Source organism: Perissodus microlepis, chromosome 1, assembly GCF_051167445.1.
Source record: "Perissodus microlepis isolate ML-2025 ecotype Zambia chromosome 1, ASM5116744v1, whole genome shotgun sequence".
NCBI classification, from domain to species: domain Eukaryota; kingdom Metazoa; phylum Chordata; class Actinopteri; order Cichliformes; family Cichlidae; genus Perissodus; species Perissodus microlepis.
In genome coordinates, this window is record NC_140461.1 from 20,076,703 (window position 1) to 20,090,706 (window position 14,004).

At 39.2% G+C, this 14,004-nt stretch overlaps 1 protein-coding gene across 1 annotated transcript in view; it reads left to right on the plus strand.

Annotated features, from left to right (window-relative positions):
* Nucleotides 1-14,004, plus strand: part of galnt18b (UDP-N-acetyl-alpha-D-galactosamine:polypeptide N-acetylgalactosaminyltransferase 18b) — a 94,259-nt gene that overhangs the window by 57,311 nt on the left and 22,944 nt on the right. The window contains exon 7 of the mRNA XM_084934364.1: nt 13,145-13,330. Within this exon, the coding sequence (XP_084790490.1) occupies nt 13,145-13,330 (186 nt within the window). The remainder of the gene's footprint in view (nt 1-13,144; nt 13,331-14,004) is intronic.

The following is a 14,004-nucleotide window of genomic DNA, read 5'->3' on the forward strand; positions in this document are numbered from 1 at the left end:
CATATATTGTTTTAGTAAGTATCCAGAACATACAAGTTTCATTTATATAATTTTTCAAGGGATCTTATATCTGTTTTCACTTTTGTATGCTTTTCATACAAGTTTCACACAAGACAGATGCAAACTTTATAAGATTTATATATATCTTTTCCATATGGGCAGCCACATTATTAGGCACACCCAGGGGTGGTCGTGGCCTGTTTGGTGCCCTGGGCGAACTCTCCTGCAATCCCCAAAATGCGCTGTCATGATGTCGGGGCAGCATGGGTGCGAGCAACTTTTTTTGCCCATGCCATGATGCCGCCCCCACCACGATGCCGCCCTGGGCAACCGCCCATGTCGCTACTGGGCACACCTGTAGACATGCTCAAGATTACCTGCTGAATAGGAGAGAAAGATTTAAGATGTGTTGTGGTTGTGGGTACCAGATGATGGTTTGACTATTTCACAAAGTACTGATCCTGACCCAGCGCTACGGTTTGCAGAGATTGGTCAGAAAAAGAAAATATCCAGGGAGTGGCAACAGTAATTCAAATAAGCACTTGTTAGAACAAAGGTATGCAGAAGAGCATCTCTGAATGAACAAAATGTTGAACGCTAAAGGACATGGGCTTCAGCTGCAGAAGATAACACATGCAACTGAGATCTGCAGCAAATGTGAGATGCTATCATGTCAATATGGAATGATTCCAGCAATAAGAATTAGGGCAGTTCTGGAGGCAAAAGAAGGTGTAACCCAGAACTAGCAAGGTGTATCTAATAATGTGTATGAATATACAAGCTTTGTGTCTTGTAAAACGCATTCACATTCACAAAATGTTTCCCACATGTCATTATTTTAGTCTTAATCTCAATATTTTGGGTATCAATTGCAGGTGAGTGAATCTCAAACAAAAGCCACATTCACATTAGCAGTACCTGTGAATAAATTACCAGCTCAATTTTGTGTTCAGTATTCACACTGCATAATGCTGTTTTGAAGTTCTCCACCATATAAAATTTTAAAAAGATTTAGCTCTGTAATCATACATGAACGAATAACAAAACATTGTAATATAATGACCGAGTCTGTAATTGTAAGACAGCGCTGATTGAGTTCCATGACCCCTGTTCTGCTGAAAATCTGCGTAATCTCAGACCAACAGGACAATCAATGAGCAAGTCTTTTTTCTAACAGGGGTAATGGGAACAGCATCGCAGCCGTCTTGTATAAAAATGAGAAATGTTGCAGTTTCATGGATACGATGATCCTTGTTATATGGTAATGCTATATGAGCCAGAGTTAAATCCCATTAATGGCAGTGGTTTGCAGTAAGCAGCTGGACACTTGTAACATTAAAATAGTTTTATAGTGTACTGAGACAAATGAGACAATCGGTGCCATATTAACAGAATTAACTTCAATGACTCCCAACAAATACCAGTCTGTTCACATAACTCAGACTGGCTTCTCTACTTTGGCCTGCCCATTTAAAGTCATTGCAGTAGGAGTAACATCATAAGACCATACTACTCTCACTGGGTTTTAATTTTTATACTGAAATTGTTATTAGTGTTTCACATCATTCATAAGCCATCTTTCCACTTACCAAAAAACATTGCTGGTTTCCTTTTTCCTAAGAAAAATATTAGATTTAAGTATAAGCACTCTTAGCTACATTTGCTCTAGGAGCTTCACTTTGTTCTTGGCTTTTGGCATTACAACAGCTATATCACTGTGAAGATAAATGTGCTTGATTATTATGTTAAAACCTTCACCCAGTGCACCAAAATGTCTGTGTAAAATTTTGAGTGAGAAGAAAACTACTTGGATTTAAAGAAAAAAAGACTTGAAGGATTCGGTATTGAATACAGAAGAACTGTGCTCATCAGGGTTCAGACTGCAGGCTTTTATTTTGTAAAAGCACCTCTGAGTGGTGGGAATTTCCCAGTGCAAACACACCAGGAGATACTCATAATACAGACTGCTGAATTAAATTCTTTCTAGTGTTGTTTCTGGAGGTGAAATAAGTCTACAGCAACATTTTAAAGAAAAACACAGTTTTCTTCTGTGAGGACTCAGACAAAGAGATTTAAAGTACTGTGAAAAAGTCTTGAGTCATCCCTTATTCCTCTCAGTTTTGCTTCCAAGGACCTTTTAAGGTCATTTTTATAGAGTGGTCTTGAGCAATAGTTCGTCAAGCATTCTGAAGGTCTTTCAGGGGTTTTTCTTTTTAGACATTGGCCTTAGTTTTCCCTCATTTTCCACCCAGTCCTTGTACTTTTTTTAGAGTAATGCTGTATTCGTGTTTGTTTCTTTCCGTATTTTTGGTTTGTTTGGTTGGTCATGAAGCCACTAAACAATGACTATGATTTAATTAAGAATTTAAAGAAGACACTTGATTTAACAGATGAACCAGTGTCTACCTATATAATTTTTAATCGCATCTTTAGGCACTTGTTACCATCAGCCTGTTGCAAAATCTCCTAATATTTTCCCATTTCTTTAGGTTGCCAATGCCAAATGAAGCAGTCTGACAGGAATAAAATAGTATTTTTGCACCAGCAACATGATTGCCAAAGAACTATAAACTGAAAACTTGGTATATCTCAGAATTGTGTGGCATATGTCCTTAAAGACCAAAGAACATGTTTCCTAAAAATAAAACCTGCAGCAGTTGAATAGTATCTGAAGGTTCTGCCCCTAAGAACTAGAAAAAAATCCAGCAAAAAACAGACAAGACCCGACTGATACATCTGACCCTTTGGTTGATCTACTGCTCATCAGAAATGTTCTCAACACAGTGGTGGCTCTTAATAAGCCATTCTTAAGTAAAGGAAACATCCGTCCATCCATCCATTTTCTTCCGCTTATCCGGGGCCAGGTCGCGGGGGCAGCAGCCCAAGCAGAGAAGCCCAGACCTCCCTCTCCCCAGCCACCTCCTCCAGCTTGTCCGGGGAAAAATCAAGGCGTTCCCAGGCCAGCCAAGAGATATAATCTCTTCAGCGTGTCCTGGGTCTGCCCCGGGGCCTCTTACCTCTGGGACATGCCCGGAAAACCTCACCCAGGAGGCGCCCAGGAGGCATCCTTGTCAGATGCCCGAACCACCTCAACTGACTCCTTTCGATGTGGAGGAGCAGCGGCTCTACTCTGAGACCCTCCCGAATGGCCAAACTTCTCACCCTATCTCTAAGGGAGAGGCCAGCCACCCTTCGGAGGAAGCCCATTTCCGCAGCTTGTATTAGTATCTCATTCTTTCGGTCACTACCTACAGCTCGTGACCATAGGTAACGGTAGGGGCGTAGATCGACCGGTAAATTGAGAGCTTCACTTTTACACTCAGCTATCTCTTCACCACAACAGACAGCATCTGCATCACTGTGGCCGCTGCACCAATCCGTCTGTTAATCTCCCGTTCCCTTCTGTAACATAAAACAGGATGTTTTCATTAATAATTCAAGGCTAAGAATCTTCACATGCCGCCTGTATGAATTACTTCATCCCTGTCTCCTAAGAAGTTGCATTTATATGCATTTATTCCTTATTAGCTTTTTGAGGGGGGGGGTTTCAAGAGCAACATTCAGACCTGAGTTAGGGTCAAAAAAAGAAAAAAAAATCCTCAGTAGACAACATGATGGATGCACATTTAAAGTTGGCATGTTTGTAGTCTGCAAATGAAAAAAGAAAAAGTAGGTTTACCTTTAAAATTTCACTATTTCTCTTAGGTAGACTTGTGCAAAGTTTTTCAATGTGCTTGGCAGTAAGTTGTTCTGAGCATCTTGGGGATCTTGCCACAGTTCTCCAGTGGATTTAGACTGTCTCCATGTCTTTGGTCTCTTAGTGTAATCCCAGAAGGACACGTACCATCTGCTGCAGGACAGTTCTTTATATTTCCCACTGTGCTTAAAACATCTATAGAGCAGTGTAGATACTATTATTTTTCTAGCCATTGTCAAGTCAATAACATGTTTAATAAGTCGATCAGATGTCCTTAAAAATGTCAGAAAACATTTTAGAAATATTACAGTATAACAATGAAAGTAAGATTTGCTTGTTTGGCATAATAAAAACTAAAATATTTAGGTTCTACGCTTTCTAGAATATATCAAACAGTGCTCATATGAAGTGCAGGATTCTAGGTCTCTATAAGACACTAAAAATTTAATAAAAGTCTATTTCTCCAGTTTTAGCTAACTGACAATATTCAGGCATGGGATTCATGCAGGCATGAGTACATGTGTATTTTGTATATTAGCCATTCTGTACTAAATATGCAAATCTCAAAGAACACTTGCTGAAGCACTAGTTCTCATAGTTTAACAATATTTTGCACGCAGTGTGCGACAGGGACTGATAGCACTGAGAATAAATCATGTGAAAGTGAAGAGTTCTCCCCACACGCTGTATGAGTGGGTTTTAAAACTTATGTTGTATTTGACTGACTGTTTATCTCTGAGCTTTAATTAATGACCACAGTGAGCAAGAGGGACCTTCACACCCTCTTCTCACTACACTAATCAAGGCTGGAAGATCCCCTAACAATTTTCTCTTCAGTGTCACCATTTATTAGGTAGAATATAGAATTTAGTTGCTCGTTTTATCGCCTACACTCTGACGGCATTAGCATATCCACGTCCTTTAGTAAGTTTGCTGTAGGAGATATTCCGGGAATGGAAAAAGGTGCTGATTAATTTTACAGTTATTCAGAGGATAGCTTAATGCGACACCACCTTGTGAAGTTTTGCAGTTCTCACGACTGAGAACAGGCAGTGAAATCGTTGAAGATGTACTTGTTTTGGCTACAATTCTGCCTTTCTCACATAAATTAAACACCTGTTAGACTGTACAGAGTTTAAAACTCCTGAGAAACATTTATATGCATCACTACAGCTGAACGTGGATTTTGACTTTTTAATTCAACGAGCAGTGAAACTTCAGTCTAAGGTAAAATGATGGAGATGCTTCTCTTCTGAGTGATCCAAGTTAAACTCCACTGAAATTTTGGGTCAAGCCCAAATTAAAGTCTAATTTGCTTCAGATATGAGTTTTACATAATATTTAACATTTAAGGAAACCATTATTATGACTGTTTTTGAGTTTTATGCCTGTGACTTTTATTCAAATTCAAAACCAACATGAGAAACACATTAACATAATGAAGTGAGTGTCTGAACCTGGCTTAAATTAACATAATCTTTTTTTATTGTGCCATACACAAACACATAATAAGACTGATTTGGTCAATTAGAAATACTTTGCCTGGTGTGTTTAGGATTGTCTGCAAATGGTTCAGCATTTCTGCGGTAAGGACGGGGAAATGTGTTTTGCTTTTCAAACAACAAAGAGTGCAAGCTGATACACGTTCAGTGGAAACTCTACACCAATTGTCTGCACTGCTTTAACTCTGCACTCTGGGCAGGAAAAGAGGAAGTCAAGCTTTACCTTTAAAGTAAGTCTGCGCTTTGATGTGAAGGGTTTTATTATCACAAAATACTGAGGAAATGTGAAATGAATGCAGTGGGAAATATTAGGGAGTTTATTTAAAAGCCAGTTAAGGTTTCTGGAGGGACAGGAGAGGTTGTGCAGGGAGATGAAAGCAGATACCTTCAGATACGCAGACAAGCATGAAGTGAAAAAAATAGAATTCCTAAAGTAGCATATATAAAATCACAGGACCTTATGGTGCTTCAGAAGCATCATTTCAGTCATAAACAAGCTGTCACATCAAGGCGTTCGTGTCAGAATTACATCAGCTGTGTCGTTGTATAGGATAATTCACTCATTTGCATAAGCAAGAGTCCAATGTACACACAATTTTCCATTCAGTTGCAGTTTTCTTTTAAGTGCAAATGGCTAAAATTAGCTCTAGAACTTTCCCTGCGGTATCCTGCTGAAAATCTATTCACAGATAGATATATATCATAGTTTTACATCTATTGGCATTTAAATGCATGCCAGCTTTTATTAAAGGGCATGTATTTAATACAAAAACCCACCCTATTTCATTTGCACACCTCCAGGATGCAGCTATAGCAAGACTGATACATGAACTTATGAACTCCAAGTCTTCCCAGCTAGAAACAAGGTATTCATAGATTGATTGATTTATAGTGTGTGTGATTTAAGAGCAGATTTCAGATTTATTTATTTTTTAATTATGCATAACATTAACGTAAAATGTGTTTATCTTTCAGTTAAACATGGAGTAACAAAGACTAACTATTCTGATATCCTGAGTATACTTGGAAGCAGAGAAATACTTCATGCCAAAAAAGTGCTTTGAGGTGTTTCATGTGCATCTTCATCTTTTTGCCTGTGAAAATGCTGAAATCAGTTGTTACGAACACAACTTCAAGTAGCTGCTGTTCTCAGTGAAGAAGAAAAACACAAACATTTTACATGTTGCCTTTTAAGCCTGCAGGAAGTGAATATTTGACACTCTAAAGCTGCAAACTATGTACAAACCAGAAGTTAACAAAAGTTCATGAAATGATTAAGTAGATAAGCCTGCATATATGTAATCTGATTAGGACTTTGGCTGCACCATAAAGCTTTTTGCCGGTATGCTTCATATCCTCAAAGATTTTTGCAAAGTAACCTTGTGGCTACTCTCATCAAAATCCACTTTAAACCACTGCACAATCTGTTTGGTAAGTGGCACCACTACACAGAAAAATGAATGAAGCACTTCCACTCACATTACATTTACATTAAAGGTATTTAGCTCTTGCTCTTATCCAAAGCAAATTATGATGAGGGCAGCAGTAAAATTAGCTTAGGCTCAGACTGATGGTGCCCTGGTAATAGATCTAAGCAAACACAGCTGTAATGTGAGACAGGCTCTCTGGCTGAAAAGTTCTACAAAAAGAAATTAAGAGGAAGAGCACTTAGATGGTGAGGAAGAGGATATTTAAACATGAGTATATTTGCAAGAGGATCTGGAAGGAAGGGGTTTGAGCGGGTGACGTGAGTTATTTCTTGAGGAGGTTTTAAGCTTACAAGAAAAGGCAGAGGTTGTGCAGCTCTGCCTGAGATTGTTCTATCATCAGGAGTCAGGGAGACTTGGAAGAGTGAGGACCTGACTCTTAATAACACAAAGTAGGCTCATGGACTGTAAATGGTGAAGTAGTGATTTATTTGTATCACCGTGTGGGTGAACAGTCCCGCCACCCATAATGACAAGGCCCAATTAAGTGTCGCGATTAGGTTTATAAAACTCCTGTTTGACAGCATGGAGACTGAGAGCAGTTTCTCATCCAACATTGTGCCAACTCCTCGGAGTAAAGTGTGGTGTAAGTGTTTGCTGCAGTAGCTGCTTTTTGCTTTGGCGACACACTGGAAAACAGATTGTATGAATGAACATGCAAATTAGGTGGTGGGTTTGATCATTCAAGGGGAAGGGTAACCGTGTAAGGCTTTGTATTTTGAAAAGAATAACAATATAGGCATGCATAATAATGGTAGGCTCAGACTTCTGTCCTGACAGTAATGGCCTGTTTCTTGAAATGAATTTAGAAACAGGCTGCTGGAAATTAGTGGTTAACTGCACGGCTTTAACAAAGGCAAAAATTATTTTTTTATTTATTTTTTTCATTGTCAGAAAAGAAAGTTGACACTAAAAAATAGAGAAAGCTGCTGCATAGAAGCCCTAACTGATTATGTTTTATATAAAGTCCTAGCAGAGTTGTTTAAGCTGTAAAATTGGTGCAATATTGAAACTGCCACCAAAGTAATATGTTATCCAGTGATATCTTAACTTTTACCAGCCGACCAGTCCACAATTTGAGCTCAGGCCAAAGTAACTAACAACTGTTTGTTGAATTTCAATTAATTGTATTAAAGATATCTCCACAGATATCACTGAGCTCCATATCATGACATTCAAACATTCATAACAATAATGGTAAACACTTCAGTTTGTTGTTTATTTGTAAACAAATATATCCAAAAACAAATATTAGTATAGTCAGACTCTGCTGACCTTTGGGTTACAGTCTAATTTGGAAACGTTAACATGCTGGCCTGCTAAGATTGTTAATGATTTTCAGCATTTTATCATTCCGGTGTTGGCATTTGCTTGGTCACAGATGCAAACTGTGCATTTACTGCCTTTTGTTGTTGTAGATAGATAAACTCTACAAATATATCACTTTTGTAACTGGTTGCTATCCAATATAATATTTAACGCTAGTTTATTAATTCTATAACTTGGTTATTTTAGCTGTTATTAAGTATATCTGACACATAAGAGCTTTCAGGGACCTAAAATCCACCTATTTGCTCAGCTCAAGACATAATAAACACACAAATTAAAACAGCAAAATACAAAGGATTTAAAATTCTGGTCAGTTTCTTTTTTTGTTTGTTTGTTTGTTTGTTTTTGTATTAGTGTGCTAATCTGTTTGCATATGTGCACTTGACTGGATTTTAAGCTTTGAAAGAAAAAGTTATGCCACTGATCTGCTTTTGGAAACTGCATGAATAAGAATATTAGTCTTTAATCTGGTGTTTTAGTTTTCTTCTGGGACACAGAAGAATTGAGCAACAGCTGCTACAACTGAGCAGTTTCTTTTCAGGCGTTAACAACCACATGAACCAGTGACTTGGTATTACTTGTGGAAATCTGCTAAACCTGGGGTCCGTTCTTCGTACCTCGCTTACTACATCCAAGATCAAATGACACATCCAAGATCAAATCATCGCGCCAACTTTGAGCTCGCTATTCCGGTTCTCCGAACACACCTGTTGTTGACGATTAGTACAGCTGGATGAAGTAATGTGAGATCACTGGGTGGCTTAAAAGGGGCTACGCATCGATAGTAGAAACATTGATCGGCAACCCTTTGATTGGTCGGCGAAAATGTCGAAGGAGCGCGCTCAGTATTTTTCGGCAGCAGAGCAAGAACTCTTGATTGAGGGATTTCAGGAGTTTCAGAGTTTAATTAAAACGCAAGGGAACACTGCAAAGGCTGCAAAAGCAAGGAGAGAGGGCTGGCAGAAAGTTGCTGACAAATTAAACTCGTAAGTAATTTAATAATAATAATAATAATAATAATGGATTGGATTTATATAGCGCTTTTCAAGGCACCCAAAGCGCTTTACAATGCCACTATTCATTCACTCTCACATTCACACACTGGTGGAGGCAAGCTACGGTTGCAGCCACAGCTGCCCTGGGGCAGACTGACAGAAGCGAGGCTGCCATATCGCGCCATCGGCCCCTCTGGGCAACACCAGTAGGCGGTAGGGTAAATTTATTATATTATATTACATTATATCATATTATATTATATTATATCATATTATATTATATTATATTACATTATATCCTCTTTCACATTAGAGCCACAACAGGACCCACTAGAACATGGGAACAAGTAAAAGTGAAATATAAGAATATTCTACAGAATGGTAATATTTATCACTTATATTGCTTTTAGTCTCTTGAAAAGAGACCCTGAAATAATCTGTTTGTTTGTTTATAACAGCAACCAAGAAAAGGGCAGAGCAAAAAAAGACAGGTGGTGGTCCTGCACCCCCTCATCAACAAGTTGGTTAAGTAAATAATACCCTCACGGGAAAATCGATATCTCTCTATGAGCACACTGTCGCGCTGAGCTAAAGGATCCTGTCTATCCCGCAATATATGCTGAATTCTGAAAACTCTCCTTATCAATCTTGCACCTTCCGCGATGGGTTGCTCGCATACAAACGGACAGGACATGGCTGCGACAGACTTCCCAAATCCACCTTCGCTTTTATAGTCGTGGTCTCTCATCTTGATTACACGAAGTAATTTACTATTACTACTCTAAAATATGAATTACATCTGAAATAATCAAATACATGAAATAGAATGATTAATAGTACATTTCCCTTTTTTTAGGAAATGACCTGTATGTATCTGTATGAAATCAATAAAAGAATCAAATACTGCATTATCTTTAGTTACATTGATAATATTTATTTATGGAAAAACAGTGGAAAAATATCGCTGTTGCTTTCGTATAAATGAAGCGGACATACCTGAGTGGCCGCGATCTAATCCTGTTTACATAAAGTAAGCCTGTTCCCAAGCAGGTTTACGCTTACGGATCTGTTGCTATGACAGCAAGTCCCAGATGAGCTTCGGAGAACCGAACGATCCAAGATCACGCGAAATCGTCAACAATCAAATCCAGCTAACTTACTTAGCAAGGTACGAAGAACGGACCCCTGATCTGCACCTTAAAATACACAATAAATAAACTAAGGTGATCCTCAGGGGGTTTTGTGGCCTGAACTTTTAAATAGGTGTGTGATCAGCTGCTTTCCAGCTGCTTTCACCAAGGAACCATTAAATTCATTATCATGTACATAATCGTCACCTCATTACCAACCATGAATTTGAATTCCTTGTTTTGAATTTGATTTCTTTTTTAAGAGAAAATAAAGAACAACACTGACAAGTAAATGCACGACCAGATTTGCTTGACGATTTAACAAATGTGCAGAAATTGTGTCAATTTTACCCCAATTGTATCCAGAGTGTATGCCACAGCTTATGTTTGTTCTCTGTGCTGGATGATGCTTATTTGCAGCAAATGCTTTTTGTGTTTTCTTCGGGTTGATGAAAATGATGAAAATAACAGGAAGGATGTCAGCTGTGCTATTTGGTCCTCACATAAGAGCACAGTGTGATCATTTAAAGCTTATTCACACTGAAGCATTGGGTGTTCTGAGATAATGCTGAGTTCAACACATTTAAGTGATTTCTTAGCATCCTCCACAGGCTCTGTTAGTGACATCTCCCGTGACAAACCCACACAAATGTGAGCATGTACGCAGAAGAACACATCTTCATTGCTTTGTTGAAGACTTTGGATGATTTGAGAGGCCATTCACATTCTTCAGATAGCAATCAGCAGAACTGTACAGCCCAATTTATTTTCTAATTCATATCCCTCCAAGATTGAAGTCTCATTTCATTCCACTCAAAGTTTCTTTTTTCTTACTCTGAAATTCATAATCTTTTTGATGTACTAATGCAGTAATTAAATTAAAATTGAAATAGTTCATATTTCTGATTGGGTTGTTGAAGAATATGGGGAAATTGTAAATGTTAATATAAATCAAGTGTGTTTTATAATAACCGCAGTCACCAAATCAACCATTTTACGTGTCATTTCATGTCGATTAAAAAGTTTTTCCCAAAACAGAAATCCATTAAGAAGTGTTTGTCATTATACAAATGTATTGTATTTATCAAAACTTCCCTTCAGTCAGCATTCTGAGTTCATTAACGGTCTCCATTTTCTTGGATGGGATTATTACAGTTGGGAAAAGTTTTTAGAAAGTCCTGCAACAGGGCATTGAGTCTCCCAGAGGTCTTCATTATATGAGGACTTAGTGCCACTAGCTTTTAGAGTCAAAGAGTCAAGCTTTTCCTCCTGGGCACTAGGACTATCCACATTCTCCACCATGGGCACTCCCTCTTCACAGTCAAGGATACAGCAGGCAGCAGAAATAATGAAGGCCCTGTGCTTGTTAGCCACTACGTGCTTTATGCAGTCTCGATGTCATCATGGCCCACTGCACTGACTGTGAAGTTTCCAAAACTGTTCTCGCACTTGAGTAACAGTCTGACTTTTCAGGTATGATGTAAACATCAGAAGAGAGCTAAGAAGGAAACTTTTCTTTGTAAAACAGAGTCAGCAATGTGCTCAAAATGTTCCTCAGAGATTCTTGACATGATAGCATCAAACAGTTGCTGGATGGGTGGAACAATGCTCAGTTGGTACCGAGGGGCCCAAAGTGTACCAAGAAAACATCCACCACGCCGTGAAACCACCAGCAGTCATAACTACTGATACAAAGCAGGATGGATCCATAATTTCTTGTTGCTCAGAACAAATTCTGACTCTGCCATCATCATGTCGCAGCAGAAATTGAGATTCATCACCCGAAACAACGTTTATGTAGTCTGTATGAAATGGCCTGTATGGCCTGTATTTTTGTATAGCGCTTTACTAGTCCCTAAGGACCCCAAAGCGCTTTACACAACATTCAGACATCCACCCATTCACACACACATTCACACACTGGTGATGGTAAGCTACATTGTAGCCACAGCTGCCCTGGGGCGCACTGACAGAGGCGAGGCTGCCCGACACTGGCGCCACCGGGCCCTCTGACCACCACCAGTAGGCAACGGGTGAAGTGTCTTGCCCTAGGGCATTGAGTCTCCCAGAGGTCTTCATTATATGAGGACACAACGACCGAGACTGTTGGAGCCGGGGCTCAAACCGGCAACCTTCCGATTACAAGACAAACTGACAACTCTTGAGCCACGATAGCCCCTGGTGAACTGGTGTGGTCTTCTGCAGCAGACATGATTTTCTGCCTAATGAGTTTTTGTTAGAGTTATTGTTGGCTTCCTATCAGCTTAAAGCAGTGTGGCCATTCTCCTCGAATCTCTGGCATCAGCAAGGCATCTGCACTCAGAGAACTGCTGCTTTCTGTATATTTTCTCTATGAACCCTAGAGATGGTCGTGTGTGAGAATTTAAGGGATCAACAGTTTCTGAAATACTCAGACCAGCATATCTGGCACCAACAGCGATGCCATGTTCAAAGTTCCTCAAATTAACTTTCTTCCCCATTCTGATGCCCACTTTGAACTTCAGCAGATCGTCTCGACCATGTCTACATGCCTAAATACATTAAGCTGCTGGGTTGTCATTGGCTGATTATACTGGCATTTTTAATGAGATAAGGTGGCCTGTGAGTGTAAAAAAACAACAGAAAATGGGTCACAGGTCTTCACAGAAAAAAAATTTCCTGTATATTGTCAGTTCTGGCAGCACAGTACAGCTTTATTGAAACTCGTCCCTTTCTAAAGTATCCTTTAGACACTTTCAGTGCTCCATAGAGGGCCTGCTTGCTAGCATGAGCATCAGGTACAAGGCCCTAGAGTGTGTAACAGCAACATCTGTGCAGCCTGTGGTGCAGCTGTGTTTTCTTAAAGTCTTCTGGGGTATCTGTCTGTTTTGTGACTTAATTGCTGGAAGAATACTATTGAATATTTCAAGATAAACTTTTAAACAGCACAACAATAGCTTGGGTTGTTATTGTGAAAAAACTAACAGAACTTTCTTTTCTTTGTATTTGGAATACTTAAATACAGGTGTGGCAGTGTGGAGGCAGCATCGAAGTCCTGCCTTGTGCTCGCATCGCCCACATAGAGCGTGCTCATAAACCCTACACCGAGGACCTGACATCGCACGTACGTCGAAACGCCCTCAGAGTTGCAGAAGTTTGGATGGATGAGTTTAAAAGCCACGTCTACATGGCCTGGAATATTCCACTGGAGGTCAGTGACCATGTTAATGACAACAAGCGCAAGTCACACATGGATTTGAGGTTGGGGAATGTCAGCTTACAGCTTGTCAGTAATGCAATGTGCAATGAAAAAAGTTAATCCCTTGGAAATTGTTGTGATTTTTTTACACGATTGGACTGCTGATACTTTAGATGTGTGCAGACAAGGAAAATAAACAGCTCTTCTTTAGTGGCATTCATTCACTATTCAGAAAGAGTCTTCAAAGAGTGATGGTTCCTTTCCAAAACCCTAAAAATAACATCAAAACAAGAACTTCATAATTTCTCACAGCATGATTGACTGTTTTCATTTTGTGTCATAATCCAAAGGGAGTATTTATAAAGTCAGGTATGCAAACCCACAAATAAGAGATCATATCAGAGAAAAGCACCATAAATTTCAGGATGATCAGGCTGAGTCCAGTCTTCAGCTACCTAATCTAAATGTTGAGGGTTGAGTGTCATCTGTTATCAGCTGCTCTCCTCCCATCACAGATGCTTAGTTGAACGAGGCCCCTGACACCTCCTGAAGGCTCAAATGAAATGATTTTCTTGTGACTTACAGACTGGCCTGAATTAAATACGTGCCACTGAATAAATAAATGCTTAATATGATTCAAGAAAATGGTTTAAATGAGGACATTAGCATTTAGAAAATCCATTGTA